The sequence below is a fragment of the Triticum aestivum genome, chromosome 2D, assembly GCF_018294505.1.
Source record: "Triticum aestivum cultivar Chinese Spring chromosome 2D, IWGSC CS RefSeq v2.1, whole genome shotgun sequence".
NCBI classification, from domain to species: Eukaryota; Viridiplantae; Streptophyta; class Magnoliopsida; order Poales; family Poaceae; genus Triticum; species Triticum aestivum.
Genome location: NC_057799.1, coordinates 379,186,633 through 379,207,699, shown reverse-complemented (window position 1 = coordinate 379,207,699; position 21,067 = coordinate 379,186,633). Strand labels below are relative to the sequence as shown.

The 21,067-nt window shown below is 43.2% G+C and overlaps 1 protein-coding gene across 1 annotated transcript; it reads right to left on the bottom strand.

The window, feature by feature from the left end:
* Nucleotides 1-15,574: 15,574 nt before the first annotated feature.
* On the bottom strand, nt 15,575-16,697 carry LOC123053254 (protein GL2-INTERACTING REPRESSOR 1). Its single transcript, XM_044476708.1, has 2 exons — nt 16,453-16,697; nt 15,575-16,326 (listed from the first exon to the last, which is right to left on the bottom strand). Exon 2 carries the CDS (start codon nt 16,305-16,307, stop codon nt 15,960-15,962), a length of 348 nt encoding a protein of 115 aa, XP_044332643.1. The 5' UTR covers nt 16,308-16,326; nt 16,453-16,697; the 3' UTR covers nt 15,575-15,959.
* Between the last annotated feature and the right edge of the window lie 4,370 nt (nt 16,698-21,067).

The following is a 21,067-nucleotide window of genomic DNA, read 5'->3' as shown; positions in this document are numbered from 1 at the left end:
TATTTTGTACAACTCTCGTTTTAGATTCTTTGTAGGAAAACTCCTCTCAAAATGGGAAGGCCCCTATGTTATCGAGGAGGTTTATCGGTCTGGAGCCATCAAAATAAATAATTCCGAAGGTACTAACCCGAAGGTTGTCAATGGACAACGAATAAACATTATATCTCAGGTACGCCCATTAATGTTGAAAGTAATATTATCCAAACTTTGACACCAGAAGAACACATAAAAGAGTCCTTCTGGAACACCCCAGAATCGTGAAAATAAGGAGGTATGTGATACGGTAACTAAATGGACTCCGAAAAATCCGCAAAAATATTTTTTATCAGTTTTGGAATATTTAAAAATTTAGAAAATAAAAAACTTTCAGGAAGCGTACCCTGGTGGGCATAAGACACCAGGGTGGCGTGCCCAAGTGGGTTGTGCCCACCTGGGTCACCTTCTGGACTCCATTTTTCTTCCGTATGCTTGTCCTCCAAGATTATATATATATATATATATATATATATATATATATATATATACACTTCCCGAACCTGTTAATCACCGTTTCACGGACAAATCCTCTGTTCTCTTTTCTTGCTATTTTCTGACTGATTCAGCTAGACCAACATCATGTCTTCCTCACCCTTCAACAATGGAGAAGGAGACACAAGGTTGATTCAGGAGGATCTAAGGAGGGATGAAGCTGAAGAGGTTGCTATGGAGAAAGAAGAGGGAAATCCTTTTGGGGTTCACTCTCCGGCCTCCAAGAGGGGCACATTAGCTGGCATCTCTACTCACCCTAATCCTCATCAAGCCATGGGATCATCGAACAATCAAGCGAGCCTGGAAGTACAAGAAGAACTCCCACCGAGGAGACCCTTACACAGGTTACATCTTAACAATTTTCGCAATTTGGTCCACAATTATGGGTTCGAGAATACTCCTCGTAGGCACATACCGTCCAACTGGGACATATCTCGGCCAAGAGAAAACAGTACAGGAACAAAACCGTGGGGCCCGGAGAATAAACACATAATGGCTGAGGTGAAGAAAAATAGTGAATTAATTCATCAAGCCCTTCGGGAGATTCAAGGTTTGAAGGATCTACTCATGGTTATATTGGAGAATACTTCTTCACCACCACCATCATCTTCTTCATCGCCAAAAGAGAATTGAGTATCGGGTATGGGCACTCCCCTTGGCTTCCGCCAAGCTTGGGGGAGGTACCCCAGTATAGTATCATCCCACTATATTTTTGCTTTTACTTATTTTAGTTTGATCTTTTTCTTTAGATGAATAAAAGTTTAGTTCGATCCTTTCTTCTTTGAGACTTTGCTTAGTGATCTATCCTTGTAACCGTGTGCAAGTTATATAATAAAGTTTAGTTTGAGTTTTTGCTTTCTTTACTTTCATGTTGCAAATAAAGAAAATAAATAAGAAAGAAAAAAGAGAAAGGAAATAAATCAATAAGACCATATACTAACCCTATGGTAGGTGATAGCACCACATAAGGAAAAGTATAAGTAGAAAATTTTATTAGAGATTGACAAACATAGCATTAGTCAATGATGCAACTCATGAAAGAATTAATAAGGGAAGAGAAGATTCACATATAAATATACTATCCTAGAAATCTTTTGTGATTTTGAGCCCTCATCAAAATATTATATGCCAAAATTGTTGATGCTGGACAAGGAAGACAACTTAATGGTTTATGTTTGTTTATATTCACATAGAAGTCATATTGTCATAGATCCTTCAACATGTGGTGCTTGTTCCCTATCTTTGCTAGCCAAAAATTCTGCACCAAGTAGAGATACTACTTGTGCATCCAAAAACCCTTAAACCCAAATCTTACTTTCAAGTGTCCACCATACCTACCTAGGGATTGAGCAAGATCCCTCAAGTAAGTTGTCATCGGTGCAAAAAGGCAATAAAAATTGCTTCTAAATGTGTGAGATCATTTAGTGTAAGAGAAAATCGAGCATTGCACGAACTTGTGATGGTGAAGAATAAAAGCGACAAACTGCATAATAAAGGTCGCTATCACAAGGGCAATGCAACGTGACGTTCTTTTGCACTAAGGGGTTGAGCATACAAACAAATAAGCGCATGGCAACCTCTGCTTCCCTCTACGAAGGGCCTATCTTTTACTTTTATGTATTTACTTTTATGCAAAGAGTCAAAGTTTTCCTTCTATCCCTTTTTATTTTTCTCCTTTGGCAAGCATCATGTGGTGAGGAAAGATCTAGGCACATATGTCTAGTTGAATATAGATAGCATGAGTTATTATTGTTGACATCACCCTTGAGGTGAATACGTTGGGAGGCGAAACTATAAGCCCCTATCTTTCTATATGTCCGGTTGAAACATTTTGCTCATGTGTACGCGGTGAGTGTTAGCAATCATACAAGACTATATGACTGTTGAGTATGTGGACTTGCCTAAAGGCTCCGATATGTGACCCTTCCTGAAAAGATGATGAATTGTAGTTGCAAAGTTGACTAAGAACATAGTTTGTTGGGTTTTAATAGAGTTTTTGCTTTATACTTCAATTGTGTGATGGACTGTTACTTATTCATGAGAAGTATATGATAAAAGTTCTATGACAAAAGTCTTATGTTTAAATTTTTTGTTGTTATAATAATCTACATGATGCTTCTATGTCTGTATTTTGTTTTTATCGACACCTCTCTCTCAAAGCATGTGGACATGTTTTTCGATTTCGGTTTTCACTTGAGGACAACCGAGGTCTAAGCTTGGGGGAGTTGATACGTCCATTTTGCATCATGTTTTCTTACTGTTATTTATAATGTTTTTAATCCATAATAATGCTTTTTGAAGCAATTCTAATGCCTTTTCTCTCATAATATGCAAGGTACACACCAAGAGGGAGAATTCCGGCAGCTGGAAATCTGGACCTGGAAAAGCTACGTCAGGCTACCTATTCTGCACAACTCCAAACAAGCTGAAACTTCACGGATATATGGGCTTGTGGCCCCTCGGGACTCCCCTAACCTTAATTCCAGCTCTATAAATACCCAAATATTCCCCGTATACCAGGGGGCACACCAAGAGTACTTTTCCGCCGCCGCAAGCTTCTGTTCTCGTGAGATCCCATCTTGGGGCCTTTTCTGGCACTCTACCGGAGGGGGATTCGATCACGGAGGGCCTCTACACCAACCTTGCCGCCCTTCCGATGATGTGTGAGTAGTTTACCACGGACCTAAGGGTCCATAGCTAGTAGCTAGATGGCTTCTTCTCTCTCTTTGATCTTCAATACAACGTTCTCCTCGATGTTCTTGGAGATCTATTTGATGTAATCTTCTTTTGCGGTGCGTTTGTTGAGATCTGATGAATTGTGGATTTATGATCAGATTATCTATAAATATTATTTGAGTCTTCTTTGAACTCTTTTATGCATGATTAAGATAGCTTTGTATTTCTCTCCGATCTATTGATTTGGTTTGGCCAACTAGATTGATCTTTCTTGCAATCGGAGAGGTGCTTTGTTTTGGGTTCAATGTTGCAGTGTCCTCACCCAGTGACATAAGGGGTAGCGAGGCACGTATTGTATTATTGTCATCAAGGATAAAAAGATGGGGTTTTTACCATATTGTTTGGATCTATCCCTCTACAACATGTCATCTTGCTTAAGGCGTTACTCCGTTCTTGTTTGCTTAATACACTAGATGCATGCTGGATAGCGGCCGATGTGTTGAGTAATAGTTGTAAATGTAGGCGGGAGTCGGTCTACTTGTCTCGGACGTGATGCCTATATTCATGACCATTGCCTTAGATATCGTCATAACTATGCGCTTTTCTATGAATTGCTTAACAGTAATTTGTTCACCCATCGTATGCTTTCTTCAAGAGAGAAGCCTCTAGTGAAACCTATGGCCCCCCGGTCTATTTTTATCATGTTATTTTCATATCTATAAAACCAAAACCCCAAAAATACCTTGCTGCAATTTATTTACTTTTATTTATATTTTATACCTAGCTCTATCAGATCTCAGCCTTGCAAGTAACCGTGAAGGGATTGACAACCCCTTTATAGCGTTGGGTGCAAGTATTTGTTTGTTTGTGTAGGTGCTATCATTGGAGACTTGTGTGTTCCTCTACTGGATTGATACCTTGGTTCTTAACTGAGGGAAATACTTATCTCTACTTTGTTGCATGACCCTTTCCTCTTCAAGAAAAAAACCAATGCAAGCTCAAGAAGTAGCATCAGACAGTCCGGCAGTTTGCCCGGACAATCCGGCCAAACCTCGGACGAAAACACGCTCTGAACATCTGTCCAGCCATATGTTTGGCTGTTGCCTGAAAGTAATTGGCCAGACAGTCGGACAATTTGGCCACCTGAAACTTTGTTTCTTTTAATCTTTTGAATCTGAGACTCGATTAGGCTTTTTGGCATTGTGCTTATAGGTCGGAATGAATATGTGATGATTGTGAGCTGAGCAATTCTTTCGATGCCCTCTTAATAGTGTGTATTCCCTAAAACTCAAGATTAAATGGAAAAGATATGCTTCTCGCTGTTGTTGCACGTATCTTGAGCTATAATCATTGCGATGGGGTGGGGGAGGGTCTATGATCCACACATGAAGTAACTATGTGAAATAAGACTTGTGCATTCACTTAGTAAACATTATTAGTCCTGTATGACTCTACGAGTATATTGTCATCAATGTAAAAACATGATTAAGGGCATGATTGCACTTTCAGACATCTGATTGTACCCGACAGCATCGGCGTGTGAGCGTTGGTTCCTTCTCGTTGCGTCATCTGCCTACTAATATGTTGTCGTAGGTTTGGTGGTACAATTATGGGATGTTGTCACGAGGCATGACCTCAAGTTTTCCCCCTCTTTGTAAACCTATTTGTTCAACGTTATCACTAATTAATAATATATATGATTGTGTGCATCCTCTTTTCGAAAAAACAGCTTTGGCTCCAGAAAACCAAAGGACAAGAAGGACCCCGTTGGATTGTTGGAACAAGTAAAACACAAAAATTTCATCAGTGCAAGTGCAAGACATATGGTTGCAAACCATAGGAAATATGATTTTAGAGGGAACACAATAAACATGGAAAAGGTACCCCCCATCCTATGTGAATGAATGTACAAATGTGATTGTACAATAAACATGGACTAACCCATAGGAAAGCAATCGATAGAATTTAGGTAACACCATACATTTCATCCAAATAACACTTATGAGGTTGAAGCCTTATAAAAACCCCAAGAGTCCCTTTCATGAATAAATCCTAAGGGCTGAAATCCAGCATCTTATGAAATTCCTAGAGTCAAAGGGGTCTTTACTCCTACTCGCATTTCTGTTTTCCTCACTTTCACCCTTCTATTCATTTTATGGTTTCACTATTTGATGCCTCTGTATTTTTACTTGGAAAGTTAAGTTTTGAATTTGTAAATAGTTGGAATTGTGTAAAGAGACCGGTGTGCTAGAGAAATAGCTATCTATCCAAGTGAAAAGAAATAATATTGTTCAATGTTCAATGTTGTGCACTGGATTCCAAATCTACATGGTTATTTATTGATTTTCACAAAGATGTTTTTACATCCCCTACTATGTTCACATTTATGTAGAGCAAACAACTTAATTTGTACGATAATAAGGGGGGAAATGGAGCAGTCCAATGTGTCTTTGATGAATATATGCCTCCTCATTTACCAAAGCGTCATATGTTTAATATTTCATCCTTAACTTGCTAGAAAAACAGAGACATCTCTGAATTTAGAAGTCCTGGCAGAAAGGTTTCCATCAACAACTAGTAGTATCTTTTTGGGTGGGCATTAGGGCATGTTCGTTGCGAAGAATGGGGTGTGCTCATCATGTTCCTTTCCCTCCGGCTGTGACCACTGATCTACAGCTTTCTTCGCTCGTTTTATATCTGTATTTTTAATGTGTCGAAAGCTACTTTGCTAAATATTGTACTATCAGATAGCTGTTTCCGGCTTTCTGCTAGTTGAATGTAAAAAACAATAATAGAAAAAACAACACAAAACGAGGAGTTTCGGCTTTGCGCAGTGGCGCGTGGGTTTTATCCCGGACGCTGTGGTGATATTATAGTCATGAGGCAAACACCCGCTCTTATAAATATTCTTAACTATGTGTTGGTGCAGCGTGTTGTTGTCCATAAATCATATGGGTGCTGCGGTGCCCATATCTGACCTGCCGTTTGCAGTTCATTTCTTACAGAAGAACTTCACACTTTTACATACGCAGACTGTCTCTGCATTGCTACTCTGTTTGCACCGTCACTTTCCGAATCACACTTTCATTACTACTCGAACAGTCTTACTATCCGGTAGCAATTCAAAAACTACAAGCACATCGATGCAAAAATCTATCGTTGGCGTCCCTGGCTCCGGCTGGCGGGCTGGCAGAATCTGCACGCCATTGAATGCCGCAATGTGGCAGGTGTAAGCATGTCACATCTCACACTCGTGGTTTTCTGCGAGGAATGGCATGGCATGGGAAAGACTTGCGACCAGGCAGGCAGGCAGGCGTTCATCTGCAGTAAATAGCGCCGGAGGCCGAAGCACAAGCATGTGATCCATGTAGTATTCTCTCCGGAGCTTGAAATGGGACGGGAACTGAGGAGAGATCCCACGAGAAATTCTCTTCCCGCGGGATTATTTAACTAGTGTATGCTCCTTGCTGCCCTTCTCCTGACACACCTGCATGCATCATCGCAGATAACCAAGCGGTTTTCTCGGGGAGCAGCTCTTTAATCGTTAGTTAATCTCCACGCGCGCGAGCGTGTCATCATTCTCAAGATCAGGCGCTCTGCCATCTTTGTTTGATTGCTTAATCGAGCTCTCGCCGCCGTCGGAGCTTTTGAGGAGGAAAAGCCCTGTCGTCTGTTCGTGCCACGGTTTTTAATTGCAGGACGGAGCCAGTGTTTCGTGCGTTCGTGCCCTACTGGCAGGTGTACGTGGATATGCTGTGATTGTGCCTGGGGTCGTCGGATCTCGCCATGGACGGACAGGATCACAAGTCTACCGCTGCATCAAAAGAACCTAAGCCCAAAATGCGTCGTCTATCTTATAGTACCGTTAATATAGTTTTCCTGGAGATGGAATAAAGGTCTACTCGCCTAAACCCCGTTTCGGTGATGCGTCTAGTATCATTGGTGGGCGTGTGGAGGTGTGTCTCCGACGGATCTATCTTTGATGGATTTACTCGGAGCTCGTCGTTGTTCGTCTATATTTGTGTCTTCGGGTTGGATCCTTCTGATCTACATTAGTTTTCATCGGCGGCAGTTGCTATTCTGGTGCGCTGGTCCTATGGGGCCTTAGCACGACGACTTCCCAACTGTCTACTACAACAAGTCGTGCCCGACTCCGGCGATGGAGGGGCAACGACGACGGTGCGCATTCCGCTCGCTTCAGTGCTTGTAGTCGCCGCTAGGTGGTCTACGGATCTGGATGTAATTTTTATTATCTCTGATGTTCGTTGTACTGTCATAATTGAAAATGAATAGATTGGAATTTTTCCGCAAAAAATATAGTTTCTCATCGATCAAACAAGAAAGCGAACACGATAGTAGTACTTCGCGAGGACCACCACTTTCATGGCACGGCCACGGCGAACGGGGGCGTGGTCAAGTGGGAATGCGGCAATGCGGACATTGATGCCTGCAAAAACTGCCTCGACGACCGCGCTTCAGGGCGGCCATGCTTCTATGGTGGCGGCATTGCAGACCTCGATGCCCCGAAAGATGGCCTCGGGGCAATTGTCCCAGGCCAGCCATTCTTCCACGACAATGGCGATGGCCGGAGCGATCACGTGATCCCAATTCCGCCGCTCCCTTTCGTCTCATCCCTCGTGAGCACGTCAAGGGCGGCTTCCAACTGCTCCCACCAGAAGGGATCCAGGGCATCCGAGGACAATTTTTGAAACATATTTTGAAGAGGAAGAGGTGGCATGAAGGCGGGTCAGAGCCGCCAGAGCTGCCATTAAGAAGGCTGTTGAGGAGGGGCAACAGACGACCATTAAGGGGCACACTTTTCAATGAGAAATGCGGCCGTGCTCACATTCCTCTCATCTGCTGACCGGACTCCTCCCGGCCCGCTCACACGCAAGCTAGGAGATGATGTGTGTGATGGACAATGGAGACTATCCGACGAGCTGTCACGGGAATCCAAGTGTCGGGACATGGCATTAATGGTCAGGTGCCCGTCGCTGGTGGTGCGTGGGAGGCTAGGTTGCTTCAAATCATATGGACGACATGAGATGGAAGAAAGGGAGCGAGCTCCATATGGACCCTCCCTGACCTTCATGTATGAGCATGGAGGCTGCAAAGTCGTTTATCGAGCGAGCTCTATAAATTACATCGACCGGAAGCCATATGAAAACTTTAGTATAGCATTATTTTTTATCAAAACCGTCATATTAACGGTTATTATGACAATCGGGTCATATGATGACTATGTAGTTGCTCTAGAGATGGCTTAGCAAATCTATTTGTACTCTTCTCTTGTCGCAACCTTGAAAAAGCGACCCCAAAAAAATGGCATATGAAGAGAGCTAAAGGCCATGAACACTTTTTTTTAAGCTCAAATGCCCTGAACCTGAATAGGATGTCTCCCCGGAGAGCTGCGAGGCTCCCCTGTTCGCTAGCACAAGAAAAAAAAAAGGCTTGGAATATACAACAAGCTGGTTCTCCAGAAAAGTGGGTCGTACTAGTGTTGATCCGGAGTGCTCGCGCTTAAAAGGGGCCCTGCTTGCTCTTTTCAGGGCCTGACGAACTGTTACGTTCCACTGGCAAAACGATAAGAAAGGCTCTGGCCATCATAAACCGACAGAAATGGCTAAACAGCATCCACTCTCTTTTCTATTTTGTTGCTTTAGTGCTTTCTTCCAGTTTTTTCCTCTTTTTTGGTCGTGCCTGGATGCAATCTCCTTGTTTCCTTTCAGTGCTCATCTCAATTGCCGGAAGGTGTCATCCCTGTTCATGTTAATTATGCCTGTGCCCTTTTGACATTCTACATTGAGTAAGCAAAAACTTGGCCAATACTAACTGAGACCACTGTACGGTGTGTATTACGGTAGTAGTACTATCTGCGCAGGGAGTGATGATTGATGAAGAGTAGGTAGTAGCTTGTGTGTTGGTGCTGAGTTATGGCGAGCGATGGGGAACAGAAACTCCTTGCCTGGGCATGGCATCAGTTTGTTCTTTGCAAACAGTTTTTTTTTTCAGCGCAGCGTTTCTCTGCACATGCAAGGTTGACCGACTCCTCGCTTGTTTTCATCGTAGGCTCGTAGCGGAATCGCCCTACGGTTCGGTATTCCCATGGATCGCCACCTTCGATTCGAGCATTTTTAATCCTCGTGTAAGACAGTGATCGACTGGAATTTAGAGCCGGCCCGTGCAAGACCAAATCGAGAGACAGGATCATAGGGAGCTGTACGATGGGACAAGAAATTGACCCGACAAGCTGGCTTAGACAAACGATGCTACTAATAGCAGCTAAAGATGCCAATTATAGGTGGACTGTTTTTCCTTGAAAGGTAGCACTCGCGTACTGCGGTGCTAGCTTATCTTGCCGAGAATCATTTTTCTGTTTTCCTTTTCTAAAAAAAAAAATCAAGACTCAAGAGGATACAAACACTATAAGCAGTATATCAAGACTCGAGGCTACAAACACTATAAGCACATACTCCTCTATATAGATGGATTACACAAAAAATTACAGGGGCATGTAGGTGCAGGAGGAGGATGCACTTGCCCAGCCGCCCAATTCCCTCGCATATGCAAAGTTCTTGGATTCCGCACGTGGACAGAGTAAATTTTAATTTTCAGTTTCTGAAACTTAAGTTTTTGTCAATAGCAGGTTCTGAAACTTACTATTTTTGCCAGTCACACGTTCTGAAACTTGTGTTTTTGTCGGCCACAGGTTTTGAAACTTATGTTTTTGTTGGTCGCTTTGTTCATGTTCTTTTCAGTAGTTGAAACATTTTTGTCAGTCTTAGGATCTGAAACTCATGATTTTGTCGGCCGCTCATATTAAGTTTCAGAAGTTGAAACTTAACCAAATTTAAAAAACTCATCAAAACGTATTCAAAACGTATCTCATATGAAAGCCCTCATCATCAGAAACATGAATATGAAAATAAAAGTTATTTTGTACTTTTGATACAGAAGATATGAAAGTTCTAAAATCGAAAACCAAAGAAAAAGAGGGTTGTGTGCCCTGCACCCGCGTGCTATAAATTCTATGTCCTACGATACACACAACCAATATCAACACATACCAATATCAACACATGCACAGAAACACACCGACAACTAGTAAAGTCATATAAGATATAAGCTATGCGTACACGAGAGAAAAAAAGGCCCAAGGCGATGTATCAATATTTTTGTGACGATGAATCAATATTCTATAGAGGGGTGAAAGCATGCTAATTATCATTTTTCTGGCACCACTTTCCAAATTGTGTTTGATGCAACACTATAGGAAAATACATAAAAACTCATGGGCGTATGATTTTTTTCCCCACCCGCATACTCGATGGAACACTCTCTGCAAAAGAAATGGAAACTTTATTTGAATTAAGTGTAAAGTGGTCATATAAAAGAACTACTATAGAATTTCTTTTGTAAGGATTAAACTATATATATTCTTTGCAATAGAAATTAGCAATTTCCTTTTTATTCATGTCTAAAAAAATCAAAAGTGATATATCAATTCCTTTTTTGCGAAAGGGATCTATCGTTTTTTTGTTCCATATGGTGTTCTTATTTGAGTGTATTATACAAAAATTATTTTGATTATGATTCCCTCTAACATTCTTACAACTATGTTCTGCACACGAGCTTATAAAATAGGTAAGTCATGTCTAGTTTTTTTGGTACGGTAACTCCTCTCTAGTAATCCAAGAATAACAAGCTACTCCCTCCGTGCTAGAAAAAAATGCATGAAAATCCAGTTTGAAATCAAATGATGCAAAAATTGACCAAGTTTTTTACTTCATTTGACTTCAGAAAATTTTTATACGCCTTCTTTTCAAGTAGAGGGAGTAAGCCTTAGTTTTTTTTAGTAACCAATAAGCCTTAGCTAAGCATTCTTTTCTTTTTGGTTGAGAAAAGGCTTAGCCAAGTTTAAAATGACATATTTAGAATGGGCCCGTGCACCAAAGCCATAAACACGTCGTGCGTGTGATACGCGTTCCTCGCTTCGAGGCCCAAGTACATCACATTAGCTTAATGTGCCAGCCCAACACATGGGGAGTGGCGCTTCAGGCGCCAGGGAAGCTCCCTTGCACCAATACGCCGGCATTGGTGGGCCGGCGCATGTACATGTTCCAATTTGAGAAAATAAACAAAAGAAAAACCAGAAAGTGATTGCAAAAACAAAAATAACACGTGAATTGCCAAAAGTTCACGGATTTTGAAAACAGTTCGTGAACTTGGGGAAAAAATTCATCAATTTGAAAAAAAGTTCATTAATTTTAAAAAATCATTTCATTTGGGAAAAAAGTTCATCAATTTTGGAAAAAGTTCAAAAAAGTTTATTTATTTTGATAAAAACTTCATCAAAATTGGAAAAAGTTTATCAATTTTCAAGAAAAGTTCATTGATTTGGAAAAAAAATTCATATATTTCATAGAACTTTCTATAAAAATGATCGATTTTGAAAAAAGTTCATCAACTCTACGAAAAGTTCATTGTTCTTTTTAGAAAACTTCACCGATTTTGGAAAAAGTTCGGTAAAGTTAAGTAAAGGCAAAAACAAAAAAGAAAATGAAAAACTAACTAAACGGGCCAGCCCAGCTTGCAGCGCTTCAGGCGCCCATTTGCAAAATGCACAGTAACGTCCCCCTAATGTGCCAAATAGGATCTAACTGACACATGGCACATGTGCTGGTCGACACGTGTATTATTTAGCCTTTTGGGATGCTTTGGGCCTACTTTTAGTCTTTTGGGTGTTCAAAAGTAAAAAAAATTCAGAAACAATGGGTCGTGCCGTGTTGGCATGCAGGCCTCACCTCGCAGCTCAACCATGACTCAACCACGACACTAGTCGTGTCGCGGGCCCGGCACGGCCCTTGAGTTGCGTGATGTGTCAGACACGCGTGCTTTTGCATCGGGGGGGGGGGGGGGGGAGTATCAGGTGAAACCAACCCTCAAATGCTCCCGTGCTACAAAAGATTTTTTTTCAAATTTAAGCATCTCAAAAAATTCTGAAAAAATCATGAATGTTCACAACACATGTTTAAATAATCCCTAAAAAAATTAGATCAAAACTCAAAATATACACTAAGAAAAAAGGCAAATCCGTCATGAATAGTGTCAAAAAGAAGACAAAAGAAAAAATGCCACTATTCACATCTGAATTTGTCTTTTTTGTTTCTCCATGTGTATTTCGAATTTTGATCTAAATTGTTTAGGGGTTGTCGACCTATGTGTTGTGAACATCCATGATTTTTTCAGATTCTTTTGGATGTTTAAATTTAAATTTTTTACGTTGGTAGCATGGGACATTTTCTCGTAAAAAAAAAGGTAGCATGGGACATGTATCACATGATATTTTCCTCCGCACCGGACTTGTAAAATGTGTCAAACCAGTCAAAGCGAAGCAAGAATCAGCAACCTGTATAATAAAAAAAAAATCGGGTTCAGGTCAAAGCAACCTGAACCCAAGCGTGCACAGTGCACTGCCCGCGTCGCTCTCCGGCCAACGATTCTTCCCGTTCTTGCCTTCTGAAATCTGAAGAATCGAAGCAACTCAAGCAAGTCCGGTGCTTGGCCATTGGTACGAAGGCGCACCCCTTCCGCCAAGCTCCAAACTCCGTTTCAGGTTAGCGCGGCGTGCGGGGTCTCGATCCGAGGCGCGGCCCAGCCAGGTCTCGTTCGTTTCTCCCTGAAATTTAATTCAAAGGTGCCCTTGGTTTCCGTTTTTGTTTGCTGCAAATGCAATCCGAATTCGGGGACTCCGAGCTCCCCTCATTCCCCTGATTTGTAGGGCACCGTCTGTGCGTGCTTGGGGCTTTTGTGTTGGATTAAACCCTAGCGCCTCTTCGATTTCGTACCCCAACTTTAACAAATTTTTCATGTGATGGTGTCCTCTGGATTCTGCAGGCAGGGTGATGGACTGGCGCAATGGCACTGCTTGTTTCTTCAGCGCCTGAACGGGCCGTTTTGATCCAACAATAACTTGTGAAACTCTGTTTTGTTTGCAGATTGGGAACATCGATGGTTAACGGATCATCACTATGGTGGATATTTCTACTAGCGTTCTGCTTCTGGATGTTTTTGTTCCGTTGAATATGTCGGCATAAACCAGGGAATTTTGATGCCACACATCGCTTGTACACCCTCTGTTCATAAATATAAGACGCTTTGGTAGTTCAATTTAAACTCTCAGAACGTCTTATATTTAGGAACGGAGGTAGTACATGGTAGTGCTGAATTTATTTATCCAATCCAGTGCGAGGGCTTTTCAATTATCAGGTCATTCATGATTCTTCCATAACGTGTTGTTGCCACAGCTAGAGATACTCTTGCAGATGTAGACTCTGACAGCTTCACCCATAAATGCAGCTAAATAACCTTGAACAACTATCAACTTAGGCACAGAAGTTTTCAAGAAGATCGATACTGGTTTGTAGTATGTCATTCTGCTAATGCATTCACTGTAAGGGGAATCCACTACTGGGAAACATATTTAACCTGTTAGCTCGTTGAAAAGAACAGCGAAAAATCATCTTATCTTGGAACATATTGGCTCAGAAGTATCACCCATCAACTTATTTGCCAAAGTCTTTTTTAAGTGATGCGCCACAAATAAAGCTATTAAGATTGTCAAGAACAGCAGAAGTGCTGCATGGCTTATTTCTGTTCTTTTCAGTATTGTTCTGTAGCAGTCATGCTCATTTTTCATCCATATAACTGCTACCTGGACAGGAATCCATAGCCTTCAGTCTTCTCACCTTATCTCAAATAAAATATAAAACACACATATTACATTAGGACAAAAGGCTTCATTGAGCTTTAATATGTGGTCTGACCCTGGCAATCATGTACTTCGTATACACATATCTCAAATGCTAGTTCTTCTATGGATTTTTTTCGCAGACCTTGTTTTTTGGAGTTAAGAAGATCCCTGAACCCAACATTTGAAGGCATGCTATTGCACTCTAATTGTAGATAGTTTACTTCTGATTTGTTAAGTTCCCTTATTTTTAGTGATACGTTCAGGCCTTAGAGCTGTATTTTCTTTAATACTCTCGAAGTATTAATTTTAAGGATGAAACCAAGTATTGTTCTCACCAACATGGAGTAACATACACCGGTACACATGAGTATGTAGGGCGGGGGGGTGGGGGTATTTTCTTTTATCTGTTTCTTGTTACTAGGTTGTTAAAATATGTACATTGAGTGCAAAAACACACAGGTGAACATGGTTCTACATGCGCCCACATGAATAGTGAATTCAAAAATATACTAAAAAAAATTAAAAAAAAACATGAAATTTTGGGATATCAAACTTGGTCGACTATGTATGTTACAATTTTTTTTTTCAGTTTTATTTTTATAGTATTTTTTTCGAATTTACTATTCATAAGGGGTGCGGGTGGAACCATGTTCACCGAATTCCTGTCCCACTAAGTGGTTCTACAATCTTCTGATTTCATTTACTGAAAGTGTTTGATTATGTTGCAGGAAATGCCAACTTTGTTTGGATCATGTGTTTGTAGTTATCCAGGGCAAGGAAAGAACAGAAAATCTCACGCATCCATCAATTATAGCAGCCTCACATATCATAACAAAATTTGGCCTGAGTATTTATTTATCTTCATTTCTTTCCCATGTTGTGTGTCATTTACTTTCCTTTGGAAGTAATGGGGTCATTTCCTTTTCTGTTGCCTTGTCGTTGAACTACACGAGGACACTTCCTGATACACAGGTCTTTTCTTTGAAAGATGTAATGAAAGTGACGTGCATACCATTCCAATCAAGACAATTAAGGTACACTTAACAAAGCACATGCCTTTTAGTTTCCTGTCTGTTTTTCTTTTCCTTTTCTGATGTGATTCAAGCCAACAAGTAGCATGGCTGGTCTCCGTATCTGATTATGATGATGTGGACTCAAACTGAGATGTCTTTATTGAGTAAACATAAATCAATCGGCTTGCAAAGTTGACCAAAGCGGGCATTAAATTAGGTTGCTGGCGTGCTGCGTCACAATGCACGTATTCAGATGGAAGTATAATGGCAAGAGATAGGTGATGGATGCTGAAATCAATCGGTATTCATTGCATGGCGTCACACCGTAGACTGTTTGATTGTTTCAAATACTATATCTCTCCAATTTGAAATTTCATCACCTTTTTAATTACCTGATGTCTTTTTCAAGGATAGTAGGTAGAGCCCTCATTATGTTGAGGCGTGGGAGTTGTAATGCCAATTGGTTAGTTCAACTAATCTGTGGTGACAAATTCCTAACACTCCACTTCTGGGGTTGACTGTTCTTGCACTTTCTCCACTTTGTATGGTGGATTTGCATACCTTGTCTGAACACAAAGGAATGAACAGATGAGTGTTCGTGGTGTGAAGTCGCAGAAGCTTGTCTATCATAGATGTTTCAGAATAATACTCATCCGGCCCAACTTGAGATTTTCAGGGGTAATCTTTTCGTGTCTTGAAAGTAAGAAACAGAAGAGAAGAAGTCTGGTCCTATGCCTAACAAACTACTCCATTTAGAACCACCGAAGAAGAACACAGGAGAGGGGATATAGTCCCCAGTGTATCCATGATGTGTCAAAATCGTGACACACCAGCACATGGATATATGCCAGCCTCACAATTTTAATACAGACATATCATGGTTACACTGAAGAAATGATCAAACGAAAGAGAACTACTGGACCTAGGACTTCATATAAACGCTTTTCTTGATGTCGGTGCTGCGGAATGGAGCCTCTCCTCCTCTTCTTTCACCCCCTCCTGCTCTTCCTGCTGTTGCTGTTGTTGTTGTTGTTATTGTTGCTATTGTCCTGCAGGAAGTCAAGGAGCACGGGGCTCTTGCACTGGGGGCACCGAGGGTCATCCTGGGGGAGCATGACGTAGATGAAGCAGCGAGGGCAGGCGGCGAGCACCATGGACGTCGCCTCAGGGCTGTTGGACCACTGCAGGCCATGCTCGTTCTCCGACGACAGGCATGAGCTCGGGGACGACTCCTCGTCAGCCATCGCCCTGTTGGAGGAGTCCCCTCTTGCAGGCAGCGAGAGGTTCAGCTTCAGGTCAAGGCCCTTTGATGAGCTCTTCCTGTTGCTGCGGCTCATCCTCAGAGGTATCCCCTGCCTGCACACATCAAAACGTTGAACTGTCGGATTAGCATACGCTCTGAAAGCTACTGTTGATCGATTGTTGCAACCTAGAAGAGATATGAGATCACTAGAGATGGATGCATATAGGGAGGGGGCTTACTTTTGCGTCGGGTCCGAGAAGCAGGAGGCGTGCAGATGAAAGTGAGAGCGACAGGGGAGGGGATGCTCTGGAAGGAGAGAAGCCCGGGAGTTGGAATGCTAGGAGCGTGTTGCGTTGGTGTAGTTGGAATGGAGATGGCGAGTATTTATAGTGGGGAGGGAGATGGATGGGGAGAGGTCAATTAGTTTTGTTTAATGCAACCGTGAGAGGCATACTACTCTCTCTCTCGCTCTCCCTCTCTCATGTTGTACAACGCCGAGGCATTTTATTACCCACCAAATCATGGTTGGAGAGTGGCAAGGGATGGGTTGAATATTTTGTGTTATGTTGGGTGGAAGAGAAGTGCGAGGTGAGAGGGCTGGTCATGCACACAAGGTAGGCTATCTAACAGGCGAAAGCGGAGGCTGGGTATGTAGTTACAGCTAGACTTTTGACATGTTTTGCTTTTCTTTCCTCTTTACCCTAATGAAAGCTTGCCACTGATATTAAGGGCTCTAATCCACACACTTTTTTCTTAATCTTTTCATAGTAGACTTCACATATTAGAGTGAGTAGAGTAGTATGTTTGGTCGAAAGTTAAAACACATATAGTGATTCAGTTCTAAAAGTTTGCAAATGAGTTGCCTCCAACCGGTTTTACTGCATCTAGACAGTGGACATAGAAGATAGACACATCTTGTAATTATGAGAGTTATTATTGGGTGTGTTGTTGAAAGTTGAAGCTCATCAATACCTGTCCTTCTAATTGCTTCGAAAGCTTAATTGTTTTTTACTGGCCCAAATTGATTTCACCACTTGAATGTGATCTTGAATGGAATTTATTTGGAACAGTGTCTCAAATGCACATCATACTGCTAGCAGGAAAAAGAAAGTAGAGAGTAGTACACTAAATAGACTTGAATGTTGGGCCATTGGTTTTTGCTAATCGAATAAATGGGGTCCTTGAAGATATGCTGCTGCTATGCAATTTTTAGGTCTTTAAATGGTGCAAACGCAAGGCCTATGTATGTACCCATGCGGTGCGCATCTTCATACAATGACGAAGAGATAAGCAATACATTAATGCCACTTTGTTTCATGCACATAAGAGCAGCCTCCTCCTCCTCCACCCCCCTTGTTCTGATGTCACCGCCCGCTTTGAAAAATCTCAGCTCCCTCGGGCCTTTGCTTGTGTTCCAGCTCGCAGTGCTTAATTGCTGACAGCAGATATTAACTCTGAGGGTTGACTTGTTGGTTATTCTAAAGATGTTGCATCCTTGCATTTAAGAAAAGATTGAAACTTGGTTAAGTCATAACTAGTCGTAACCCACTAATGTAATCCCCCAAGATTGCTTCCATATCACCCACCTTGATTAATGACGGGGTGGCATACAACTCACTTAAAGTTGTTTTGGTTTGTGTGTTGCAATTGGTTTGGTCAATGCTAGTGCTGCTGCTGCTGCTTCTCTACATGGTTAAGAGAGAGCCATCTGTTTTTTTTCCTTTTCTTTTTGCCTTAGTTATGACTAATTACACCATTAATGCCTCTTTTTTGGCAGATGGAAGCAGTAATGGATGGTTTTGGGATCCAGAGCCAGTGCTATCGGCCTCGGGATCAAAGATCAATTTAGCTTATCGAAGCGTATAATATTTCGCCATCATTCGCCATGATTCATCACCGATGTGTTTAAGATTGGAGCTAAAGAGGCTAAGAGTTGAAGGCAACTCTGGCTCAACTACGGAGACAGGGGAGGTTTGACCTCAAGCCAAGCTCATAACTGTGGCACTAGGTTACTTAGTACAGGATATGGTTTAAAATGTTTCTTGCACGTACAAAACTGTGATTAGTCGGCGTTGGAGCCAAACGCATGTGCTCTTTAATTTCATGGAGGGATCTAAGGAGCTTAATTAGTGGCCGGAAAGTAAAAGAAAGCTCTTGATTGAATGATATCACATGTTCGTCGTTATTGTGGTTTTGTATGTGGCACTGTTTGTGTGTATGGATTCATACAATTTGTACTTCCTTCGTTCCCTTATACAAGGCCACAAACTCAAATTACATGTATCCAGGTAAAATTTAATGGTTGCTTTGCAAGTCAACTTTTCTTTTCGTTAACCGGGATCATTAATACGTCGCTTTCATGCAAGGAAGAAAATCAAAGGAAAGGGTAGAGTGCCATTATGATTGCATGCATGTAAGTATTAAACAAGTTACTAGTACGAAAAAACATCATTAATTTTTGCCTCAATTACTGTTACTCTTGTATAAATGCAAAATGTATTATTCATAGTGGCCTTGTATAAGGGAATGGAGGAAGTACTATGGTTCTACCTTTTGCCATTTAAAGTTTAATTATATACTCCCCTCCGTTCCTAAATATAAGGCCCTTTAGAGATTTTACTATAGACTACATACAAAGTAAAATGAGTGAATTTACATTTTAGAATATGTGTACATACATTCGTATATAGTTTATAGTGAAATCTTTTGAACGAAAGGAGTAGTTGTGTTTTCCCTTTTGGCTCTAGTTGGAGTCTTGGAGATACGTATTCAGATCCTCGATATGGCTGTCAAAACTTTAATCCGGGCGTCAAATGATCTGTTGTGATTCAATGTCCCCGGTTACGCTATGCCGCCCCCCCCCCCCCCCACCCCCACCCCAAACCGTTCTAGGAGATTGCTGAGTATATCATTATTAGAAAGTATAAGATAGACTAAGATTTGATCCTCCTTTGTCTTCTACATGAAATTGGTCATTGTATTTCAATATATATGTTCATGAGGCTCAAGCAATCCAACAACATTTTCATCAATCCATCTCTCTCCCTTCTTAATATGGTATCAACTTTATCTCAATCCTAAACCCTAGCCACCGCCGCTTCCGCACCCGCGCGCCGCCCCTGGGGCAGTCGGCCTCCATGACCGCCGACGGGGGCCGCATCGCCTGTACCTAGGGTTCATCGGCCGGTCTGTTGACCGACTTTCCTAAAGAGTCTTTTTTCCCGAGTCCTTGCTTCGGGTTTTTCTCTCTCTCTCACCGGTCACTTTGATCGGTGTTTCCTTCTTGGGTTTTCCGATCTACGATCGGGTTGCGTCGCCCACCGCCGTCGTCAACCCCCGCGCGCCTCTACTTCGACCCCGGCGCGACCAGCCGGCCTCTCCTCCGACCCGGCGGCCACGCGCGCCGAGGCGGCCCGTCAGGGCCAGCCGCCGTCCGCGCGTCGACCCGCCCGTCGCCCTGCGCCGGCCATCACCGCCCTGCTCCGACCGGGACTCCTACAACGCCCCGGCCCGGCGGTCTCGCGCCACGCGGCGGCCCATAACAGTTGCCCCGCGCGTGCCGGCCCGCCCGTCGATCTACGCCGGCCTCGTCCCCGGCTGCAGCGGGCCGGCTGCGTCAGGCTCGTTGGCTGCCTCGCGCTCAGGCGCCGCTGCTCCGTTGGTCGCTCGGGCCTCACTGCCCGGGCGCCGGTGTTGACACACTCGTGTGCATGTTGTCCCATGTCGTTCGTCGTCGCCGGTTTCATCTCGGACTCAGCCGTCACCCCACCTCCACCGAGCGACATCTCAAATCTCGCGCGCGATCGGATTGAGCACCCGTCCGGCGCCGCGATCCGCCTCATCTACGCCGCGCGATCGACCTGGCCCGTCGGTTGCGCGCGTCTCCACAGGTCCTTGAAGACCGTCCCCGAGTTCAGCGCGCTCCTCCACCGACCGAGCAACGGGCTGCCACAGTGTTGCCCCGTCGGGCCGCAGCGCCGCCGCCCAGTGGTTCTTCTCGCAGTTGCATCGACTCGCGCGCCACCCCTGCGTCGCCCCTTCGAGCCGTAGTGCCACGATACGCGGTCCCCACCGCCGCCCGAGGTCGTCCTCGCGGTTGCATCGACCCAGGCTCCGCCGCTGCGTTGCCCCTTCGGGCCGTAGCGCCGCGACCCGCGGTCCCCGCCGCCGACCCGAGGTCTTCCCGTTGCCCCGACCTGCCCCCTCGCCGCTGCATCGGCCCTTCGGGACGTAGCGCCGCAGACTGCGGTCCACTCCGTCGTCATCGCGCGTTGACCTACTGTGGTATGTGCCGCGCCGTCTCCCTCGGCGCGGGAATGCCACCGGCCACGCTGGTCTTCGTCATGTTGTCGGGTTCCTCGCGTACTTCGAGCATCGCTGCCGCGCTCCTAACCAAGCCGCCGCCGCCGCTCTTCTTTGCCGCCGCCGATGCTGATAACCCACAAGTATAGGGGATCGCAACAGTTTTAGAGGGTAGACTATTCAACCCAAATTTATAGATTCGACACAAGGGGAGCCAAAGAATACTTGCAAGTATTAGCAGTTGAGTTGTCAATTCAACCACACCTGGCGATTAAATATCTGCAGCAATACGATTAGTAGCATAGTAATATGATAGTAGTGATAGTAGTAGCAGTAACGGTAACAGTGATAGCAATGATTTTGTAGCAAGTGTAATAGTAGCAACAACAATAGTAACTTAGCAAGAACAATATGTGGAAAATTCGTAGGCATTGGATTGATGAATTTGTTGGATGATATTCATCATATAACAGTCATAACCTAGGGCGATCCAAAACTAGCTCCAATTCGTAAATAGTCATACGTGCTTATGGAAAGAACTTGCATGACATC